General features: G+C 35.9%; 1 protein-coding gene across 1 annotated transcript; it reads right to left on the bottom strand.

The window, feature by feature from the left end:
* Window positions 1-266: 266 nt before the first annotated feature.
* On the bottom strand, window positions 267-14,247 carry LOC149798336 (uncharacterized). Its single transcript, XM_089963477.1, has 3 exons — window positions 13,991-14,247; window positions 4,181-4,252; window positions 267-3,265 (listed from the first exon to the last, which is right to left on the bottom strand). The coding sequence occupies exons 1-3, from the start codon at window positions 14,199-14,201 to the stop codon at window positions 2,775-2,777; spliced, it is 774 nt and encodes a 257-aa protein (XP_089819603.1). The 5' UTR covers window positions 14,202-14,247; the 3' UTR covers window positions 267-2,774.
* Window positions 14,248-23,010: the final 8,763 nt, after the last annotated feature.

Raw genomic sequence — 23,010 nt, 5'->3', positions numbered from 1 at the left:
TGATGTATCTAACTGCGTACTGATGCAGTGGATAACTGCACAGTTCCATGTTGTTGTTTTTGCTCATTTTCCTGCTATTTTTATTATTAGTTCTGGTTCTTATATCAGATGGATCCTTTACACCATAATTAACTTCTTTACTTGTCCAAAATTATTACTTACATGTTCAACTGGGGGCTAGTTTCAATATCCTTTATCTAACGTACTGTTTTGAGTGGGTACAGAATTTACGTCGGTAAAAACTAGGTATAGTTGGAAAACCAGTGTAGTAGAAATTATCTTTTAATTTCTCAATCTGTCTGACACAAGTGATTCGCCAAATTACCTTAGTGGGCACTGCATTTCTTAGATGTTACATGTGACTCCAGTAATGGCGTATTAACGTTGTCACGTCTTTTTAACTCGCCCCAATCGTCATGTGTATGTGCAAGAGAGAGAGAGAGAGAGAGAGAGAGAGATAGCGTATTAGCAGTATAGTGGTAGTGGTAAACAAAAGGGTATCTGCATAACATCGAAGTAGCTGATTGTTACAAGTTTTATGTATGTGCATGCCTGCGGTGAAAAGCTGTTGTTTGTCAGCAAGCAAATGTACGTATGACAAGTCATTCGTTCAAATCTGTTATATTATAGTGATTACACAGAAAATATCGTTCTCTTTGTTTATGAGTAAATATGATTTCAAGGTCTTTTAAAACATCTTCTGGAGATGTAAAAATATTGCTTTTCCAATTCTGTAATATGTGTTTGTATTGTGCTCCTCTCTAGACAACTTTCTTACAATGACGCAGTTAAATATTTCTTACAACAATGGGTTTTAGATTTTTAAAGAAGTTATGATAAGCGGGTGGCGCGCCGGGAATGTGTGCGAATAACCATGTTATCAGCATTTGTGTCTTGATTAGAAACAGAGTATCCGTTTAGAAACAGAGTATGCGTTTAGAAACAAATGGCTAGTAGTTACATCATGATCTTGACAGAAGTGTTTCGCTTTGCTCGATCGCTGAAGAACAATTGGTGTATTAATGTTTTGTGATGTTTTAGTTCATGCCTTGTGTGAATGTTATTCTTCTTCTTCTTCTTCTTCTTCTTTTTATTATTATTATTATTAGTAGTAGTAGTAGTATTATTTGTATTATTGTTGTCATTATTGTTATTATTATTATTATTATTATTATTATTTGTATAATTGTTGTTATTATTGTTATTATTATTATTATTATTTGTATCATTATTGTTATTATTATTATTATTATTATTATTATTATTATTATTCCATTGATGTGGTGGATTAAAAAAAATGAAGGCGTCTTTGTTGCCACAAATTTAATGCGTATACCGTAATAAAAACAGAAAACCTTATCCAAAAGTAGCATATTCTTTTCATTTGCACCTGATGACTGTATTTCAATTCTATCCACTCTTATCGCCGTTACTTTTTACTCCTGTTCTGTTATCTTTCTTTAGAATAACATTAAATACTAATTCACTTTTTTGCAGTCAGCGGTTCAAAAGCCAATTTCCAGAAATTCCAAGCCATTAATCTTGGTAGCAATGCTGAAATAATGTATTATTTCACTATTGAAGACCACCGCAGTATCCAATAAGAATTGTCTGAAACTCCATGCAGTAGATTTTGACTATCAACTAAATTTTAACAGCCAAATATTATAGATATTTCAGAAAGTAACAGAGCAAAAAACGTCAAAGAATGCTAAGTTATTCATCGACAGGTGCTTCTGCATTAAAAGAGCTTCAGAAATAACTATGAAAAAATGACAGTATTATGCATTTTAATTAAATTTTGATGGTTTTAATAGTTGATATGATTTACTATTAAGAAAAGCATATCTTCCTTCTTTACATATTAGTAGTTTAGGACACAAGGCAGCCAAATTATACCCTATAGTTCACAAAATATATAATAACCTGAATAATCTAGTCATATTCAAAGAATGGAATTGTAATTTCAGTCATCAAAACGTGGTCACATTACTTAGGATACAGACCACAAGGTACGGTAAGATACGATAATCATTCACTTAAATGTGAGGCCACCATACTTTGGAACAGCCTGCCAAACGAATTAAGAATAATATATTTCAAACAATGCCGCGGGCAGAGTCAGATATGGTAAGAGAGTTAATGTTCTTTGTGTTCTTTTACAAAGTAATAAGGGGCAATAAATATTTGTGTTCATCAAGTTTGTCTGACGATTTTTTTATTGCTTATCTCCTGTTTCCTTGCTGTTTCTTTTATTTATGTAGTCATTTAGTTATGTAGTTAGTTAATTATTTAGTTATTATGTTTAAATTTGAACTGTTTAGCAGAATCATTCCTTGATATCCTAAATATCAATATGGTCTTAGTGAATGGATTTTATTAATAAAATTGTCACTTTTCTTACCTACGTTTTCATATGTAGGCCTTCTGTCATATATGTACATAGGTTATACATACATACATACATACATACATACATATATATATATATATATATATATATATATATATATATATATATATATATATATATATATATATATTAGAAATGTTTCCATCATGTATATATTGTTATATTGTTGTTTGTTTTTAAGTTGTGACTGGAGTTGATGAAAAAGAAATAATGCAACAAAAAGAAAGGTTAGGTCCAGTAATGTACAATCTAATGAAATATATCAGTTTTGATTTTTGTCGTTATATAAAACCCCAACAAAACCTTATGCGATCATCAGCTATTGACTTGTGTAAGGGAGATAACATTTAACAGTTATATTCTATTTAGAACAGACTACACATGCGAGTTCTCGTCCGTTCACGTATGGTGGACATCGCAATGCGCCGCATATGACATCCACTAGGTTTATCACGTGACCATTCAGGTTGGTTTCCCCACCTTCAACAGATTCCGGATGGCCATCCAAACATACGTACTCTGTTGATGCAGCATGACCGTAATACTGTGAGACGAGGTAACCCGAATATTCAACTGTCCATCCTGAGTAGCAATTTGTTCTCCCTGGGATCATAATAGAAGAAGAACGAGTGGTTCGGCAAGCAGCACATGGAACATCTCTGTCTACAATTGCAGGCGAGAAAGGGGTAAACTGACCCCCATGGCCTATCTCATATTCTGTACCATATACGTGACCTCTGTGATCACTAGCAACGGTTCCGTCTTCATATTTAGCCCATGTTGGATCTTCTGGAAGGCAAAGATTATTTGGTCCGTTTCCGATCTGGGTGTATTCAGAGCCAGCCATATATCCTGAAAATTAATTCGATACGTTACATTAAATGGATCTCGGCAATCATGCTTGTCCGGTGCTAGATGAAGTAAGTGCGTTATGAGATTTTCTAGGCTGGTGTGATAGAGAACTATGTTCAAAAGCAGAATTGCTGAAAGAGGGAGCCAAAAGGACGACAGTACACTATACACCATCTGGAGGTGTAGAGTCTGACTTAGTTCTAATCTTAAATCCCCATAGTGCTCAATTCTATACAGGAACAGAGATCGTCTGCTTTTTATAACTGCATCCTGCCTTGCAAGTGGTACAATAACAAACTGTCGTTCCTTTCAAAGGCAGCTACGCCTACATGTAATCGTTACGTTAAAATTTGGGCATCACGACAGCTATGAAACGATCTAATGGCTCTAGAAGTTAAATTCCAAAAATTCTCGAAAGCTAAATTTTTCAAAATTTGACATGGTTATCTCAACAGCATATGCAACATTGTTTACTAAATGCATGCGAAAATGTGAATCACTTCTACTGAATCAGTTTGTATGCACGATGCAGATAGTTACATTCTTCAAAAAACAATAAAAACTCGATTATACTGATTTAGTAATAAACAGAGATAATGATAGTTTTCTTAAATATTACTAGTTTTATTAGGTGCAAATGATACAACTTTTCTAACATCAAAATTTTTAAGTATCGATGATAATAGAAAAAAAGTCATTGTCCAATCTGATAATTTGTTCTCTAAGTCATTTCCTACTAGTAGAAAGTGCTAATTATAAACTTGTATTAGAAAATGATTTTCTAAGATTAGAAAATCAGAATAAGTTTAGATCAAAAATATCAATTTTATACTCGTAGAAATCATGTTTTATTATTAGATAAACTGATATTAGCAAACGATAATATCGTCCACAAGTGATTGCCATATAGTTTACCTCTATATACTAAGTCTGTGCCATTTCCAGGACAAACAGTCCTTCCCCATCTGACATAAGTCGTACCACCTTCTGGAAACAGAAAAGAAAAAACAAAACATACATTACAATTAGGCATTTAATATGACCAATCTGTGCACAATCCAACACGCAAGGGACATAGGATATTTAACACTACGCTAAGTGTCTAAAGACTACGCAAGTGTCTTTCTTAGAGATTTCCTTGCAGTAAAAGTGCACAGTATAACACAAATTTGATGGGTTGATTGATCGGACTATGAATGTTCAAACAATTTGGTGAAACTCAAAGCCACGGCTCTTGTGAGATTATGTAGCTCAAGTCGTCATGTTTTCAACATAGTCAGTTCCATGTATCGAACATGGTTCCCAGCAGACCCAAACTATAATCATACCAAAATTCTGAAACTTACAAGGAATTTAGAGAAGAGTATGATAAATAATATGGCCGAGAGTAAAAGTGATTCTAAAATTCCGAAACACGTTGAATTTAGAGGAAACTGAACAACGCCAAGAGAATTTAGATACAAATCCTCAGCGGACTCCATCCCCCCCAAAAAAACAAATTCAATTGTGAAGTTTATTATGGAATGTTTAGTGCGAGTGGTAAGTTGATGGTGCACGTAATGACCTATATTGGGTACAAACAGCTCAACTCTGAAAATGGTTTAGTCTTAGCAATGTGGAGTTGAAAGAGGTATACACTGAGACCATTTTTAAGACATATGATAATTTAATAGGAGATGCACTTTCCCGTGTATTTATTCATGATCACTGTGTGTAATGCATACGAGTTCTTCTTATGTTTTTCTTTTAATATATGGCAAAAAGAAAGCTTTATCATATAAATCTTTCTTTTTCTTTCTGGTGGAAGTGTTACGTATATTTGATTCAATTTGTATTTGATTTAATTTGTGTTTGATTTTATTTGATTGCTTGTGAGCTTTGGAATCTTTTTATTTTCTTTACTTGTCAATGTAATGTAATTTTGTTTACTAGGAATTTGATATTTTCCAGAAAATTCAGTTTCACCTGAATCTTTCCTTAAATACCTAATAATAGAAAAACTGTTTCTTTTTTTATTTAGTTCCTGGCCTTGTTTGAGGGTCAAGTAAAAAACATTTATTCTCGGAGTAAAATGATGGTTCTTATCAAGGACATACAAGGGCTACGTGACTTTTATATGTAAACATGATCACGTGATCCTCTAGTTCGCAATTAGGCATTTCCGAAATTGCGAAGTACTTATTATTAATTGTGATGTTTAGAGAGAGAGAACGATCTCAGAACCTTTTGGGCTTCTAACACTTGATGCCAAGTTGTTTTCTTCTATTTTGACTAGTTTTGAGTTTCTGAATTTTATGTTAATTTTTCTTCAGATTATTTGGACTCTTAAAGATTAATTCATATCTCTGGAAATATTATTGTGTTCATACAGAATTCTTGAAGAAAGACATTTCTTAAATTTGTCATTTGAATTTCCAAAACCGAAGGATTAATTATTGTGTTTCTACAAGAAACTGTGGACTTGAACACACTACAAGTCACAGTATACATCATCGCCGGAATCTTGGATTCTTCGTTGGGACTCGAACTTTAATTCATTACAACATTTTATTAGCAGGACTTCTAAAATATTATTCGTGGATACTTCTTGGATTATTTTTGGATTTGATTCTTAAAACCGTGAGTTCATAATTTTTCAGTTTTACAGTATTTTTCCAGGGAAATAAATTATTATGTTTTTAAAAGCTTGTTGTTTTCACTCTTTCTTGTGTTACTGTTTATTCCAACGTAAACAAGTAACATAAGCATTGGTTAGCTCGTCCTAAGGATTATTTTGAATATTCCCCTAGTTTTTGGAATTTTTAGTGAAATCGACAAGCTTTTTCTAAAATGTTATCAAACGTGGAAATCTTTATTTCAACTCCTACCCAGGAACAATTCGATCTTTTCAAGAAAGATGAATTGATTCAACTTGCCTGAAAAAAAACTACCTTTCTGAGGAAACAAGAAATAAGAAATTTTTTTATTCAGTATTTGGTAGAAAAGAATGTTTTCGACAAAAGAGATTGGGTTTCGATCTGTAAGCCTGTATCAGACTCTGGCATAAAAATGAAGGAATTAGAATTAAAATACAAGATGGCATTGGAGTTGAGTAAGTTGGAACTTCAGAAAGAAGAAAGAGAAAAACAAATGCAATTGCAATTGCACTTGGAAAAAGACAAAGAACAAATGATATTGGAGAAAGAAAAAAGCAAATAAAGTTATAATTTGAGAAACAGGAGAGAGAGAGACAGGAGAGAGGAAAAGAAAAACAAATGCAATTACACAAGAACAAATACAAATGCAATTAAACAAAGAAGAACGAGAGAAAGAGAGGGAGTATCAATTTAGAATAAAAGAAATGGAGCTGGCAAGTGAAAAGCATATCCATACTTCAAATACAAATTTAAGTTTTAATCTTGCAAAGACTAGTAAATTAGTGCCCCATTTCAGAGAAAATGAAGTAGACAAATAATTTCCTTGTTTTGAACAAGTTGCTAAAATTTGAAATGCCCAAGGGAGCATTGGACTCAATTATTACAATGCGTACTGACTGGTAAAGCTGGTGATATTTACCGTTCACTGTCAGTTCAACAAAGTGGTGACTATGATGCGGTCAAAAATCAAAATGATACAATTTCAATCACTTTTGTCAAAACTTTTAAACGTTTATTGTCTTATATAATGCGAACAAACTAAAATATATTAAATATCTTATCAAAGACATGATATCTCCCCTGAATATTTTAAAATTTAAAAAGTCTTAAAACGTTCTAACGGATTGTGATGGAAATTTCACTGTTATTTATAAGATGTACTCGTCTTGTTTATGTTATTGTTAGACTATTGAATATTAAATATCGACTGGGCATAGTTAACAATGTTCCTCTTTATAATATTTTCCCCACGTACTTGAGGAACAAGGGTTTGTTGATAGTGTTATTGTATAATTTTTATTTATGGTTTAAATAAAGAACGTTCCGTACATTTGTTGAGAACTTAAATGTTACCACTTATGTTATTTTGCTCTTCACATTGATGGTCTGATAAATTACAATAATTTCTTCTCAAGTGAAATATAATAAATTACACTAATGTATCACAAAGTGTGTATGATATTTGAGGATGGTACATGACCCTTTTAAGAAAGATTAATCTGGCACAACTCCAAGGTATGTGTGTAGATTCTATTTAGAGATACCCACTGGATTTCCGATGAATCAGAATTCATGTAAAATGTGAAACAAAGATATTTTCAATTATTTTCGGAGAAAATTGTTTCTTTAAAAGCACTCGAATGCTACTTTGATTTAAGGATAACTAATTTTCCTTCTCGAGATATTTATTTACTTCTTTTGTTTTTACATCAGGCTCCAAACGAAATTGTGGAATAAATAATGGATTTATTGAATGTGGAAATTACATGTTAGGAAACATTTAATGGATTTATTGAATGTGGAAATTACAGGTTAGGAAACATTTAATGGATTTATTGAATGTGGAAATTACATGTTAGGAAACAGTTAATGGATTTATTGAATGTGGAAATTACATGTTAGGAATCATTTAATGGATTTATTGAATGTGGAAATTACATGTTAGGAAACATTTAATGGATTTATTGAATGTGGAAATTACATGTTAGGAAACATTTAATGGATTTATTGAATGTGGAAATTACATGTTAGCATGTTAGGAAACATTTAATGGATTTATTGAATGTGGAAATTACATGTTAGGAAACATTCTTATGAACAACTCCTGAAATATACACCTATTTGTACTGACTGCATATAATTTAACCAATTTAAATCCATGATTGCACATATGTAATAATATAAAAGGCAAAGCAGCGTTAAAATTATCAACTGGAGAATATAAATGTTACAATGTTAACGTAACCACCGTTTGCAGAATAGGTAGGCATGGCACTATACATGCAAATATGGCCGTGTTTTTAAAGGAAAGTCGGTGTCATTTCTTAAGTTTCGTACACAAACTAGAACTACAGTGATGTTACTGAATCATACGCTTCTCTATATTTGGTTTTGATGTTTTTATTTTTTGTGACAAATGGGTACACTTTGCATAGGCCACGGATTACGAGAGATAATGCCACAGTTTCTGAGCCCTTTCTTTTTGTTTTTTTCCTTCATTATTTGAAGATTTTCTCTCGTAAAAGAAGAACTTTTTCATGTAAACTATAGTTATGAAAGTACAGTGTGACTGTTTAACTTTACAGCTATACATTTGTGATGTTTTCAATTTATAAAAATGAACAGTGCGACACTGAACTGAATTAAATAACTGAATGAACTAAATTTACGTTCAATTTTTAAAAGTTTTACGAAACATTATGGCGTCCATTTCCCTCTTTAAATTCAGCTCTTATGCATATTAGGCGACTTAGCTCCAAAGCATAGTTTAATTTTCATTGGAAACTATTTTTGTTAATAAGGTTTAGAGCACTGGTGGATCAAAGATCACATCAAGTATAATTTATAGTATATAACTTGATCTCAATAGCTGCAAGAAATATGTGACAAATCAAGAGTTTCAGGATGATGTAGCTCAGATTGATTATTTCATTGCACTAAATCACGATTTATGCACAACTTAAGTTACCTATCCATTCAAACAACGTTTATACAAGTTCCACAGCAATTCGATTTAGACACAATTTTGTTTGATGTAACATGTATAACAAACACAAGTAAAGAAGTTCAATATTCCTAAATCAAAATAATACTCGTTTTATTTTGTGGTTTTTTTTAAAACGGAAAGCTGTTTTTCCTAAACAATTGCAATACATTTTTGTTTAAAGTTTGATTGACTTTCCAGACTCGGATCTACGCACACAAGATTAAGATCAGAAACTAATCTCCATGGTCAGCTTAGGATATTTGTGTCAGTTCTACACTTCTGCAGCAACAATTGATTGCAATAAGTATTTCCTTGATTGAACAAATACTTCTTTCATGTATTGCCCATTGGTAAAGGCTTTCGTGTCTCATAAACTTGTTTCTTTTTTATCTTAGTCATTTCCTAATTTGGACAAATTATAAAACAATTTTATTCTAAAAGTAAATGCTCATTTTTGTGACTGGTATACGTTTCAATGAAAACCCCAATTTTCTCCCTAACTGCTTGCATTTAAAAACGCAAAAATGAAGATTTAAAAGAGTAGCGTTTGCTGAAAAGCAATAACAGAGGTAACTGTAAAATTATTAAATTTAGAAAAAGAAGATTTAATACTGAAATTTTAATTAAATATGATCAAGGCCTGTATCGTTTATAAATCATTTATCCAATAAATCCTATTTTGAGACTCTGTTTAATTATATTCGAAACCTTTTTGTATTAGTTATGCACAAATTAACCTCCATTCGGATATATTCGGACTAATTACACCTTTTGGACCAATATACCTTCTCAAAAATATATTCAAACAAATGGCCCTTTGGACCTACACAAATATAGTTGAATTATTAAATCTTCGGAACCAATGTATCTATTTTTATATATCTTCAGACCAAATAACTTCAAACTTGTGAATTCCTTTTCCAGACATATTCGAACTATTAAACCTTCCGACCAATAAAACCTTCGTTTTCTAATGTCTTCACACTAACGAATATTAGTGCTTGTGAACATTTCAGCGTTTTTCGTCATAGTCATAAACGATCTGATTAAAGAATTTTCAGACTATTTACCCGTGCGTTTTACATTCGGAACAACAGTACTCTGGGCTTACATTTTCGGAAGATATAGTTCCCGTACAAAAATGTTTTTCTTATATGGCTGGATGAACTGCAAGATAAGTGTTTCAAAATATGTTATGATAAAATTTAGTTAAATAATTCGCAATTATGGGGTATGTTTTGGTATGGTAATATTTTGACTGGGTAAATTTTATCTTTAGGAGTACGTTTCGGCTTGGGTGCGTTTTTGGCATTCATGCATCCATTTGACTTGGGTTTGATTCGGTTTAGGTACGTTTTGAAGTTTTGGTCAAGGTACTTTTTAACTGAGTACGTTTTGTCTAGAAATCGACCGCATACACAAAGATAGTGTGTGCTAAAACTATAGTATAAAGTAACTGAAAGCTCCCCCAGGGTTTTAATTTCACTGTCATGAGTTTATCATGGCAATTCAATTTTTTATTAAAGTATTTATTATTATGATTGATTGTTTGATTTACTGACCGATTGTTCAGCAGTTATACTTCAGTGCGGTATACCACGTTTCTGAATAGTGCACCGCTCATGAGATTTTACCGGTCGGATGGATTTTAGCATTTATGGCAGGAAACTGGCCTGATCGTCAATATGGTATTTTTTGTTCACAAAAACAGTAATGTCTTTGTTATGGCAGGAAACTGGCCCGATCCTCTCTCTCTCTCTCTCCCACTTCGGCTGAATAAATTGATAATGCATGCAACATTGTTTATGTTGTATTTTATGAGTGTTTTACATCGGTATCACCACAACAAATACTAGTATTATTATACAAAAAATTTAAACAAAGAAAATGCAAGATATATCCTTTAACCAGATCTAAGTGTATAGCTACAGTTATAGCACTGACTGCTGATGTACTATCTTGACGTTCTGTATGTAATTCCAGGCGTAAAGAGCATGCGTCAAACTATATAGGATATCACATGCATTTTACAAGCCTCTTCGAGAGTTAGAGGATGGGGATCATTTTATAACACATACTTATATACAGTTTATCCTTCTGTATTTGTATGACGCTAATAATAACAAAGATAAGCTACAGTGTTATACTTTCCGCACAGCTCAATCTCTACATCACTTAAAGTATACAGCTGGCAATTCATAGTATCTTGTAAAGTTATTTTGAATGCGAAAAACGGTTTATACATTTTTCTGACTCCCAAGTCGCATTCTTGTAAAATATACTTAAAAGAGACCGACTCTGCGGGAATACATACCGTACTGTACTGTACCGATAATCAAAACTTGCACGCAAAGGGGATTTGATCCCGACACAAAACAACCAAATGTTCAGTATAGTTAGTAATGTAATAGTGCAATAAACAAGTGGTTATATGTATATTTATGTAGTAATACAATATACACGTGTAATAATGTTGTAAGATGATGTAATGCAAAAGCAAATGTAATATGCTGTAATGCAATAAGCAAGTATCATATGTAGTGATGCAATAAACAAGAATAATATTGTAGTAAAGCAATAAACACGTGTAAAATGTTGTATGCAATAAACACGTGTACCTTGTAAAATGAGCATAATTTAAACTAAAAACCTTTCACTGGACATACGTTTCGTTGTTCGCGGTAATGCACACGGCGCACGGCGGATATTCGAAACCTTAAATCCGCGATTAGCGAGGGTTTTCTGTACGATTATGAACGTCTAATTCAGTAATGGTACTTAGGCTCGTCCGATAGCACATTCTTTGCGATTTGGCTATCACTTAAAACCTATTTAAATTTAGAAGGTTAAGAGATCGGAACAATACCTGATTGACACCATTGTACTGGTAGACAGATTGGTGTTTGGTGTGCTTGTATTTTGTATAGTGTTTAATGAGAAATTCTTTGAAGAGAACTATTTTTGGAAGCATAATGCATCATCTGTAACTCGAAGTCATGAAAATCATTAATGGAAGCCGGCACATTGAATGCACACATCAATTTATGACTTGCTTGCACATATTGTCGTAATTATTGCGACTGCGACGACGAAATACACGGATTGCTGTAAAGAAATGTCTCTTGATGGAGTTGATCATCTGGACGATATAAACGTCTGACTTCTATTTACTGAACTTATATGCGCATGACTTCCAAATTCAGTTTGTGGTTAATCGATGTCACTTCAACAGCATTTGTGATAAGTTGCACAACTTTTCTCACCTGTTTTGAACACTAAGTATGATATAATATGGGACGAGTATAATTCATCGAATAAAACAAATGGTACATATCAAGTACGTCTTTACAATAACTTACTTCTGTAAAGCTTCAGCGCAAACAGGGTGTTTTGACTTTACATTTGGACGTATTTTCAAAAGCAGTTTCATATACTTCTTTCGCATGACGTTTCATGAATTTATGTTTGTTTGTATTGGACATGTTCATCGTGATCGTATCTTTAACGTTTCATTAATATTGACACACATGAGCTAAATATTAATACAATAGCAGGGATCATTATATACAACAGCTTTTCTTCTTCTTGTTAAGCAAAGTTGTTAGTATTTCATGTTAAATGTAAATGGAGATAATGATTTTTGGAATCCTGTAATTTGGTAACACAGATCTCTTAACAATATATTGATACAAAGATGGTGAACATATCGAACTGTGACAAAACTGATGTTCATTTTTTAAAGTAAATTCTTTCTAGCATGTATTTCATGTTACATTGGTCCAAAAGGTTTGATATCTGGCTCAAATTACATTTTCAGTGTTCTATTACCATTTCGTCTCGTGACGTCAGGATGTTGGCACGTGCATATGATATCAAAGAGCGTCCATTTTGACCTCGATTAGATAATGTAACATTCTAAGATAGAGATAAGTCTTTTACCAGATTTAAGGGCCATTTCGAGGGTAAAGAGACTCTGGCCCTTTCCAAAATTGCGTTTTGGCTACCTTGGACGTGAAAAAATCTTCAAGGTCTACGGAACGACTTTCTTTCTTGGATGATCTTGTTTCACTGGGTCTTCTGGTGAAGGTAGATGGTATTAAATCAGGATCATTCGTGTCCACTTCAAAATCGCTAGCACAAACATTTGCCAATACATCTCTCGGGGGATGAGGCGACAGAGAATGTTGTCTTCACTTGACTGCTGGTTTCTCCTTGGAAATCTGTGATCGTTTCATGATGGTTCAATATTTAATTTGACTAATTTAAGACTTCTGATATAAGTCAAGATACTTGTTATGTTTGTCTAGAAAACGGACACTTGGTTCCAGAAAGTCCACATAGTTAACGAATAGAAACCACTAAGGTAAGGAATATTAGAGACAAAAATAATGATACCTGCTATCAATATCTAGGTAAAGGACATTGACCATAGACCTTCAGAGTGCCCAAAGCGTGCGTTCAATAGAAACGGAAATAAAGAAATTTCAGAGGGTGAGTCAAGCAGACGAATTACCCCATAAACCTGCGAATTGCTCAAAGCGCGAAGAAAATTAATCAAATAAGATTAATGAGGGACGATGAGTGCGTTTTTTATTCTCCTTCAATTCAAGTTAGGTATTAGCAATTCTGATAAATAATAAATTCTAATATCAAGCGCTGTTTAATAAGGAAAATGACGGCAGCAAATTAAATATTGATACAGCGATAAATGACATCAAAATGGCTCTAATCGATATATATGATTTCAGCAGAGACACGCCCACATTTGTATGAAACACTTATATGATTTGAATGGAACAAACCTAGAAGGCTGGTCGTAAAAAACATAATTTAGGAAAACAGACTTTTCGTCAGTAAAATTACTGTATGTGTGTGTATTCTAAATTGTGCTTCATTTACATTTGCTACTGAACTACAGTGCCTATATGATTTAGAAGAATGATTGTGTATGCTTTGCATTTCTTACATAGTATGCCGGTTGGCTCACTGTCTTGTATCTATCCATGAATGGGGAGTAAAAGCAATTAAGAATGAAAGAAATAGAAAGACAGAGGCTTAAAGAGGCTAATGATACAAACAAGAAAAAAATACAACTATTTTTACCTGTGTTATCCTTTGGACTACATTTTCTCTTCAGTTCCTCAACTTGTATCATAAGTACCTCAACGTCATTCTGTAAAAGAAGCCTCTTGGCCTTTTCCTCCTCTAATCGAATACGAACAGCTTCAAGATTGGCTTGACCCACATCTTCAAAAATATTCGTCCCTACACAAGCATTTGTAACAAATAAAATCAGCAGTCTTGTAGAGAACATGATTGTTGTATTGCTCGTACCATACCGTAGCGTCAGAGATAATGACTTTGAGAAGGTAATTTGGGCTCTATTTATACCGCAGACAGGACATGGATGTTATGTGAACGAGTGCATCTGATTGGTCGTGCAGACTTTTAATGAGGTCATTCACTCTCGAAAATAATACAGGGAAGATGTTATTTGTTTGAGTAAAAATATTCATACATCAGGTACTAAATCTCCTTGCATGGCCAGTATGAGCGCAGAGGCAGTTTTTCTCTGCTTGTCTACTGTTTATGTTTCTTTTTAAAAAGATATCCCAATTAAAACAAAAACATTTGTTTTTGACGTCAGTAGAATCGATACATTTATTAACAAAACGATCACCTTCTTTGAAAACAAATGTCACATTTAACGCTTACAACCGTTGGATGGACGATGACTTGAGGAAATGTGAAAGACTTGCTCCAATATTCACAATATATTGTTTCTTTTAGTGCCAAATATTTAGGTTACAGAGAAATTCTTTTGTATACTGATAAAGCATGAATTTCGATTTATATTGTCTTTTTTTTTGTTTTGTTCCATACAGAGAGCATTTTGTTTCCTTTCTAGGCAATTCAAACCACTTTGATTATTTATTTTTTGGGGAATGTTGGTTTAGCTATTTAAGTAAAAAAATTCAACCGAAATGTTGTTCTGAAAATAATTTGATCAAAAATCCCAAACTTACACTCAAATCTTGTCAAATTGTAAGTTTGATAAGAAGTCAAGATTATAGAACTTAAATAATTATATTTATTATATGCTCATTTTTTCTCCGTTAAATTTACAAATCATGTACGCTCACGTAGTAGGCGCTTTACGTTTTGGTTGATTAAATTTGTTTATAAATGAACAAAAGAAGATGTTTCGTGGACTACCACATACCAGCTGCTTTGCTACATTCCGCGTTAACTTTATTGATACAATTTTTTTAATTTAGGCTAGTTATAGACGCCAGATCTAATAAAATTGCTGGGTTCCTACATATAACATGCAAGTGACAAAGCATAGGCTGTCCTCTTTAGCTGGTAATGAGTATGGCAAAATATATACTTACAGTTTTACATCCTGAATTTCCTCAAAATGTACTTTCCTAGTTTTGCAAATCCGAATTACATGAGCCATGCCAAGGGTTCTCAAGCTTGATTACACATTTCGAAATTGTACTCTAATTTCGGCTATATTCCAAGTGCAGTTAAATCCTCCTTACTGCACTCAAAATGAAATAAACATTATATTCCAAAGCGTCTTTTTGATAATTGCAATTGAAAGACTTCATATTTTTCCCACATTACGATTTCTAACATCAAATGATAGAACAGAAACACGCTTGCAGATGTCAACACGCTGCTGAAATCCGATGTACTTCATGTAGAATTGGCACAGATAAATAAAGTCCACAATCACGAAATTTCGTTGAATCGACAAAAATACATAAATCTATTCATCCTAGATCAAATGGAAAAGTTGTTGCAATGCGCATCCATTCACAATATGACTCGAAATTTCAATTTTAAGTAGACCAATACGCCATTTTCTTTCGAAAGTTTATCTAGCACACGACTAAGTTCAAAGTTATCTGGGCGGAGTTATCTGTGCATTAATAATGTTGCTGTTGTGTAATGATAAATCTGTGTATTTAGTTTGGAATACTTTGTTTCTTGTGGTGTATTTTTGTTTATTTAATTAAGCCTAAGGTAGAATTAAAACAATGAGCATATAATAAAAAGGGTACTGCCTTTTTATGGGAAAATATGAACTAGTTTTGCAGGATGGATATACTTCACTCCCAAGGTCGTGCAGTATTTCCATCCCAAAAACTCGTTCATATTTCCCCATACAAATACAGCTACCTATAATTACATTGGTCCCTCCAGAGGCTACAGCAGTTTCCTGACCTACATAAATCCACTAATAATATCTGACGTTTTCGGGTTTTAATCTATTCCTTCATGCTGAAAATTAGTCGCTAACATGGGGCCAGATGATGATTGATGATGCTGACAAAGTCGGTTGGAAAACATCGACGCCATTTAAGATAGACGAGTGTAAATAAGTAAAAATATTTGATGTCCACCCATAGTACATACATGCATGTGATGCCCTACAAAACGATATTTTGAAGTCCTCACCCTCTAACAATTGGAGAAACTCACAGCCTGGAAGATTGGCCGGGGTGACAGGCTGCGGTTCAGCTCTAGAGTCCAATAATGCTGCGGGCCACCCTGGACAAGCGCATACGGGTGGCCTGCAAAGCAATTTTCGTGCCGTCTTCGATCGCAAAGTCGGTATCTTTTTCGATTCATCTTTTTATTCGTCTCACATCCTTCACTATTGCTGCCAGGGCGGCGGTTAACGCAGAGCATTTAGTTACCTTCAAGGCTGCCACATTCGCTTTAAGTGAACTGGCCCTAAAGTCCATTAACCGCAGCGTTGGTGGCAAGGGCCTGGGCGACGGGGAACACCATCTCCAACTTTAACAAGCTACGGCTCGCCCAACCCGAAAACACTTCTCCTGCATCTGCATGCACGACGACCTGGTGAGTCTGCAATTGCGAGGTGTCCAAAGGTCGGCATTGTCAACCTTGGCAAATCGCCAAACTGCGTGACCCAGTGGATGGATTTTGGCTCAGGGGATGTTCGCATGCCTCCGCCTTGCCCGCGGGGTCGGCTACTAATCTCTGTTCAAACGATCTCTGACGGGACGATTGCAATACTAAGTGCGCTCGACAACGACCTCAATCTGGTGTACCGATGTAGAAGGCATTGTATCTGCATAGCTGGTAATTGAAACAGGTCGGATCACGGCATCTAGGTCATGCCGGTGGACAACTTCAGACTATCGCACAGATACAGACGGCGCCTTCCTAAGCATTCTGGTGAACCTCGCCCAGTACGTGAGAAATGCTGAGCTATTGAATGGCATAAATCTTTTCGACACCATAGACATGAATGACCTTATTGTGTTCACCGACATCGCCAATAGACCAAAATTCTCTGACATAGGTTTGTTTCACTCCTATTTGGTCTGGTGTACTGGCCATGTCAAGACTGTATAAAGAGTAGACGTTAATGCCCAAATGTAAACATATATAATCGTATGGCATGTGTTCTTCTCGACGTCCTTTATTTAGTCGTGAGTTTCTCGAAATCAGCTCGACAAAATTTCTTTAAACTGTTTCTGCTGTTATAAAGACACCTTATTTCGATACTGTTTAAGAGGCGTTGAAATCAAAATTATATAATTAAGGCTTGCATAAGTACAAACTATTGATACAGTTTATTAACAATTAAGTATTTTTAATAGCCGATACCCAAAAGGTTTGCTGTTTCGTCTCCACAAAAATTCGTGAGGATTTCCTTCGTAGGTAGACAGCATGTTCTTACTGCACGTGTCTTACGCTACCTCCATCTAGCCGTAGATTTCTCGAATTTATTTTAAAAGAATTTCTACTCTTAAAAAGTGTACCTAGTTAGATACTATGCAAGAGACGTTGAAATCAAAATCCTTTTAGCAGGTGTTCAATTTGTAGAAGCTATTTATACAATCTAATTACATTTGCGTCTTGTTGATGGTTGCTGGTTTTGTTCTGGGTTGGGAATAATACCCGGTATCCAAGGGGCGTCCCATTTTATTTGTTTGCTGTTTCCTCTTGACGAAATTTGTCAGGACATTTTTCATGGATAGACCTCTATCACTCAGATATAAAATGTCAAAGAAGGGTCTATGTTATAATCTTACTATCGGCATGTGTCGTACGAGACCACCGTCATCTAGCTGATTTCTCGAAATCGGCTCAACGAAATTCCTCAGGACTTACTATCTTCTACACGTAACATGTCAAGAGGGGTCCTTTTCAAATCTCTTTGAAGGTGATACTTAACAACCAAACTGTATAAGTAAGATATAATCTTCTTGAGGCCTGTGCTTGACCCGCCCTTCACTCCCTTTTATGTAACCCCAATTTCTGGAAATCTGTTATAAGTATGCTAAGTTCCCCAGTTCCAAGGACGTTTAAAAAATATTCAAAGTCAACTGAAGGTTTCATAAACTCGTAAATACTCCACATAATTCTCCTCTAAGGACATAATCTCCAATTGCACATCTGTATATTTTTAATGGTTTCCCTTTTACTGGAGTCATTTTCGGAATAATAATACTTCACTTCATGCATCACAAGACACGACCGAAATGCCTAACACAACTAATTAATCCTATATCAAATTACTAAAATTACTAAACACGTATTCCTATCAGTATCCTAAACCATTCCTACATATAGTACGTGATCTGTCAATATTAAGCTTCATTTTGCATTCGTGTTAGTTCAGTCAGGTTAGAATTCCACCAATGCATGCCCGAAAAAGCTTTCTTCGCTTCATCACCTTGTATTACTCTGCTTTCACACAAATCGATGGGGCCTTTCCATTCTGTCTTTCTTCTCCTTATTTTTAAATTGTATTTTTACGTTTTGTATTTTTATCGTCGCTTTAACAATTTGAGTCATATCGTAGCGATGTCTGCATTGTGGTAGTTTATAGTGATGTCTAGCATTGGATCATCTTGCCGAAGACATGCAGTATCATGTTCAACCCCGCGAAATTATCCTGGGACCATGCCGACCAGTTCTAACATTAACCTCTTAACGCTGAGGGCAAAGTGAGCCAGCTGTTAGTACCATTTTATAAGTCTTTGGCATGGCTCCGGCGGGTTCGAAACCCGAGATCTCACTTATCCGAGGCAGATGCTCTAACCACTTAGGCCACTGGAGTAGTCCATCCCTTATTTTTAAACGTGTTGATTTATAAAATGAATAGTGATATACAGTTTAAAGAGTCGATGAGCTACTTGGCCATGCCTTTGAGTCGAATGCCTAAAACGTTTGGAATGACAGGAATGGCCAAATGTTATTTCCGCACTTTTTCAATACCGAAGCCAATCAACACGCCATTCTACCCCATTTCCCTGAGGCTGACGACTACGACCCGACAACATGGGTACCAAACAACGAAAAACTTTCTACGCTTGCTACCCGGCTCACGCCTTGGACCCTGTTGACTTTCAGGAAGAAATGTTAAAGTATTGTCGTTCCGACGTGGACATTTTACGGCGTTGGTGTGGAAAATTTCGATAATTATTCATGGAACACGAAAGGATTGATCCTTTGAAAGAAGCCTGCACCATCACCAAAGCCTGTTCCTTAGTATACCGCCAAGGATTCATGCCTGAAAACACCCTGGTCGTCATCAGCCCTCAAACGACGAACTTTGTAAACGTCAATACTCGGTCAAAGCTCTACGCTGGCTACATTACTTGTGCGACAAGGAAGACAAATGGATCCAACATGTCCGCAACGGAGGAGACAAAAAGATCATCGGAAAGTATTCAGTGGATGGTTGGGACTTAGAGAACCCCAAGATCGTGTACGAGTTTAACGTTTGCTTACTTCACGGATGTCCCCTCTGCTACCCTCAGCGTGAAACTAAAAATCAGTTTTTACAACGAACCATGGAAGACTTGTACCAGGTCAGCTGTCAGCCAAGCATAAAGTTAGAACAGCAAGGATACCAAGTGGTGGAAATGTGGGAACACGAGTACGATCACCGTTTGAAAACCGATTCCGAGTTTAAACGCATGGTGCAAAGTTACATGTTGATGGACCCACTGAACCCGAGGGACAGTTTGTACGGAGGAAGGACAAATGCCACCTGTTTGTTGTACCATGCCGACGAAGAGAAAGGAGAAGAAATCAGATACTTGGACGTGTGTTCGCTGTATCCTTACATGTGCAAATATTGTCGCTTTCCTGCAGGGCACCCGCAATTACTGACGGAACACATCGACCTGGACAACATTCGACAATACGAAGCCTTGATCAACTGCAAAGTTTTGCCTCCCAGCGACTTGTACCATCCCGTGTTACCTCACCATTGCCAAGGCAAATTGATGCTTCCCCTGTGCCCTACTTGTGCTGAAACGTGCAACCAAGACCAACCTTGTCAGCACACCCAGGAAGAACGCTCCGAGACGGCAACATGGGTCAGCGTGGAATTGTTCAAAACTCTTGACCTGGGATACCAACTGTTAGAAGTGTACGTAATTTATCACTTTCCCAAGACAGAACAGTACCACAGGGGGGAACGAGACTCATTTTTGTGGACAACGTGGATGCCATTTTGAAACTGAAACAAGAAGCTAGTGGCTAACCTTCCTTGTGCCACACACCCGGAGACCAAATGAAATTCAAAGAGAAATACTGGGAGCAGGAAGGATCATTTTAGACCACATCGAGAAAAACGAATGCATGCGATCGATTTCAAAGTGATGTTAAATTGCTTGTGTGGTAAAATGGCACAACGACCGTGTTTCCCCAAGACAGAGTATTTGACAGAACCTTCCCGATACTTCGACATGATTCACGACAAAATCATATACTTGAAAAACGTGGACGTCTTTCGTGAGGACTTGATTTTAGTCAATTACGAAGAACTCGACTTTGTACAAGCTGACTAATTTGGAAATGTCATCATTACAGCTAACGTGACAGCCCATGCTCGCTTAAAATTGTACGAAGCATTAGAACTGTTAGGTGATCGCGTCCTGTACTTTGACACGGACAGTTGCATCCATATTGATCACCCGGGTCAACGTCACACTGACGTCGAAGGAGACCATTTAGGAGCCTGGACAGACGAATACCCCGACGACAAGATTCTAAGTTTTGCTAGTGGCAACCCTAAAAATTACGGCTACGAATACTGGGACCCACAAGGAAATGTGCACGCTGAGTGTAAAGTGAAATGATTGAATCTCGATTATCGAGTGGTGAACTTTGGGGTATTGAAAGAAGCCTTGCAGTCTGGACAGGAAGGAAATTTTAGAGTGACCACCTACGAACCGCATAAAAATGTACGTTTACCCACTCACCAAATCGTCAGTCGATCCTTCGAAGAACTTTATCAAATTATGTAATAGAAGCGAGTGCAGCTTCCCAACAACTTCACTTTACCGTACGGTCACGTCGATATTGGTCAGCATAAAAAAGGGACAACGTCCAAGACCGATAGTTCATTGTAACTACCAGGACCAAGCGAGAAAGATGAATTCTTTTAAACAGACATCATTCAAGTTTGGGGATTTCCAAGTCGAGTGCGATGCTGTGCCTTGCAATGAGAGTGATACCGTACGTTGTGACCTCAGCGATGCAGTACCACATTATGGGAAGTTTGTTATGACTACCACTACTACCCCTTCTACCATACTTACCATGGAAAGTGATGCTGTGAGTGTCAATCCTGACGGATGCGAAAGCGATGCCATTCGTAAAAGTTGACTCTTTACTGGTTTTTATGGTCAATGTTATCCTCCACGCGAGACCTTGCAGCTACCACCATACGAATTCCATCCAAAAATGAGCAAACTTCTGCGGATTTCACCTTACCCTCATCGAAATTAGCCCGTGAAAGACGAATATTCGTTCGCTGTGCATTTTGCCTGAATACTGCGACTTTGAAAGTCGATTCCAAACCTTCCAACCAAAATGACCTAACTATCTAGGATGACATGCCCCCGAAGAATTAGCCAGAGCTTGATTTTTCTACCTGGGCGAAGGGGATACAGTCAAGTGTTTCAATTGTTGAGTGTCACCACACCAGTGTGAGCAGAAAGATTCGGCTTATCTGGAACATGCTCTATGGTATCCAAATTGTTACTACCTACCTCTAGTGGGACGAGCTAAGTAATCTCTGGATGGATACTTTTCAAGACAACATTCGTGACTTGCCGAGGAGTTGAGAGAGCAATTTACCGAGAGCTATCAAAATACAAGTTCAACCTAAAAACAATTGACTCCGTCACGTCACCGATTTTGGAACAACTGGTACCTCTAGGGCAAAAGAACACTGATTCACTTCAAAGTGTTGAAGTGACCAGACATTGATGAATCGCGTGAGATTCATAAAGTTTTGGATGCCCCTCATTCTGCTTACAAGGTGATCCTAATACACCGAATTGCAACGGAGGAGTTAGAGGATTACGAAAATATTTTAAACCAAGAAATCTTGGTTCAAGAGGAAACTTCTGTACGCCATGTGGTGTGTGAGTTAGGGACTAAGCAATTTTCGTACGGAACTAAATTAAAACCGAACTGAGATCGTCAATTCAAACGTCCAGTCAAAAAGTATATTTTAAACCTGTGTTAGTGACAGTGCTATAAGAAGCCGTCACCGAGGACAACGACTCCTTTCAGGACAGAACTCTCATAGACATTCCGGGAGGACACCGTGACTATACCCAATGTAGAGACTGTAAGAACATTACACACTGTCCCTAGAACACCTTGGTTATCAAAAAACATGATGTACAGAGACATGTTTATATTCCACTTTGATCGTTCTGATGTGTTTTTATCATTGTACTTAACCATTTGGCTTTTATGTAGTTTTGTCTTTTGTGTTTATTTTAAAAAAATCAGTAAACGTGTCCTGAAAAAAGTATAATAACTCTTGTCTTGTCTGTCTTCGTGTCAAAAGTGACATTCCCTGCACTATGACTACCTCTACTGTCTCTACTTCCTCTTACTCCACTTTCAAAGTCATCGACGAACACTTAGATCGTACTAGTTGCGAGGCCTTGTATCTTCACCAGCCCTTTAACATGTTAATTGATGGACCTAGATGTTCTTGCAAAACTGAATTTGTTAAACGTTTGATCGAACATAAACATCATTTGATCGATTGTTCACCTGAGCGGATCGTGTGGTGTTACAAAGAGTGGCATGGTGTT

This window comes from Sinohyriopsis cumingii, chromosome 6 (genome assembly GCF_028554795.1).
Source record: "Sinohyriopsis cumingii isolate HCF-2022 chromosome 6, ASM2855479v2, whole genome shotgun sequence".
Classification (NCBI taxonomy): domain Eukaryota; kingdom Metazoa; phylum Mollusca; class Bivalvia; order Unionida; family Unionidae; genus Sinohyriopsis; species Sinohyriopsis cumingii.
The sequence above is the reverse complement of the archived record's forward strand: the minus strand, read 5'-3'. Positions and strand labels throughout refer to the sequence as shown.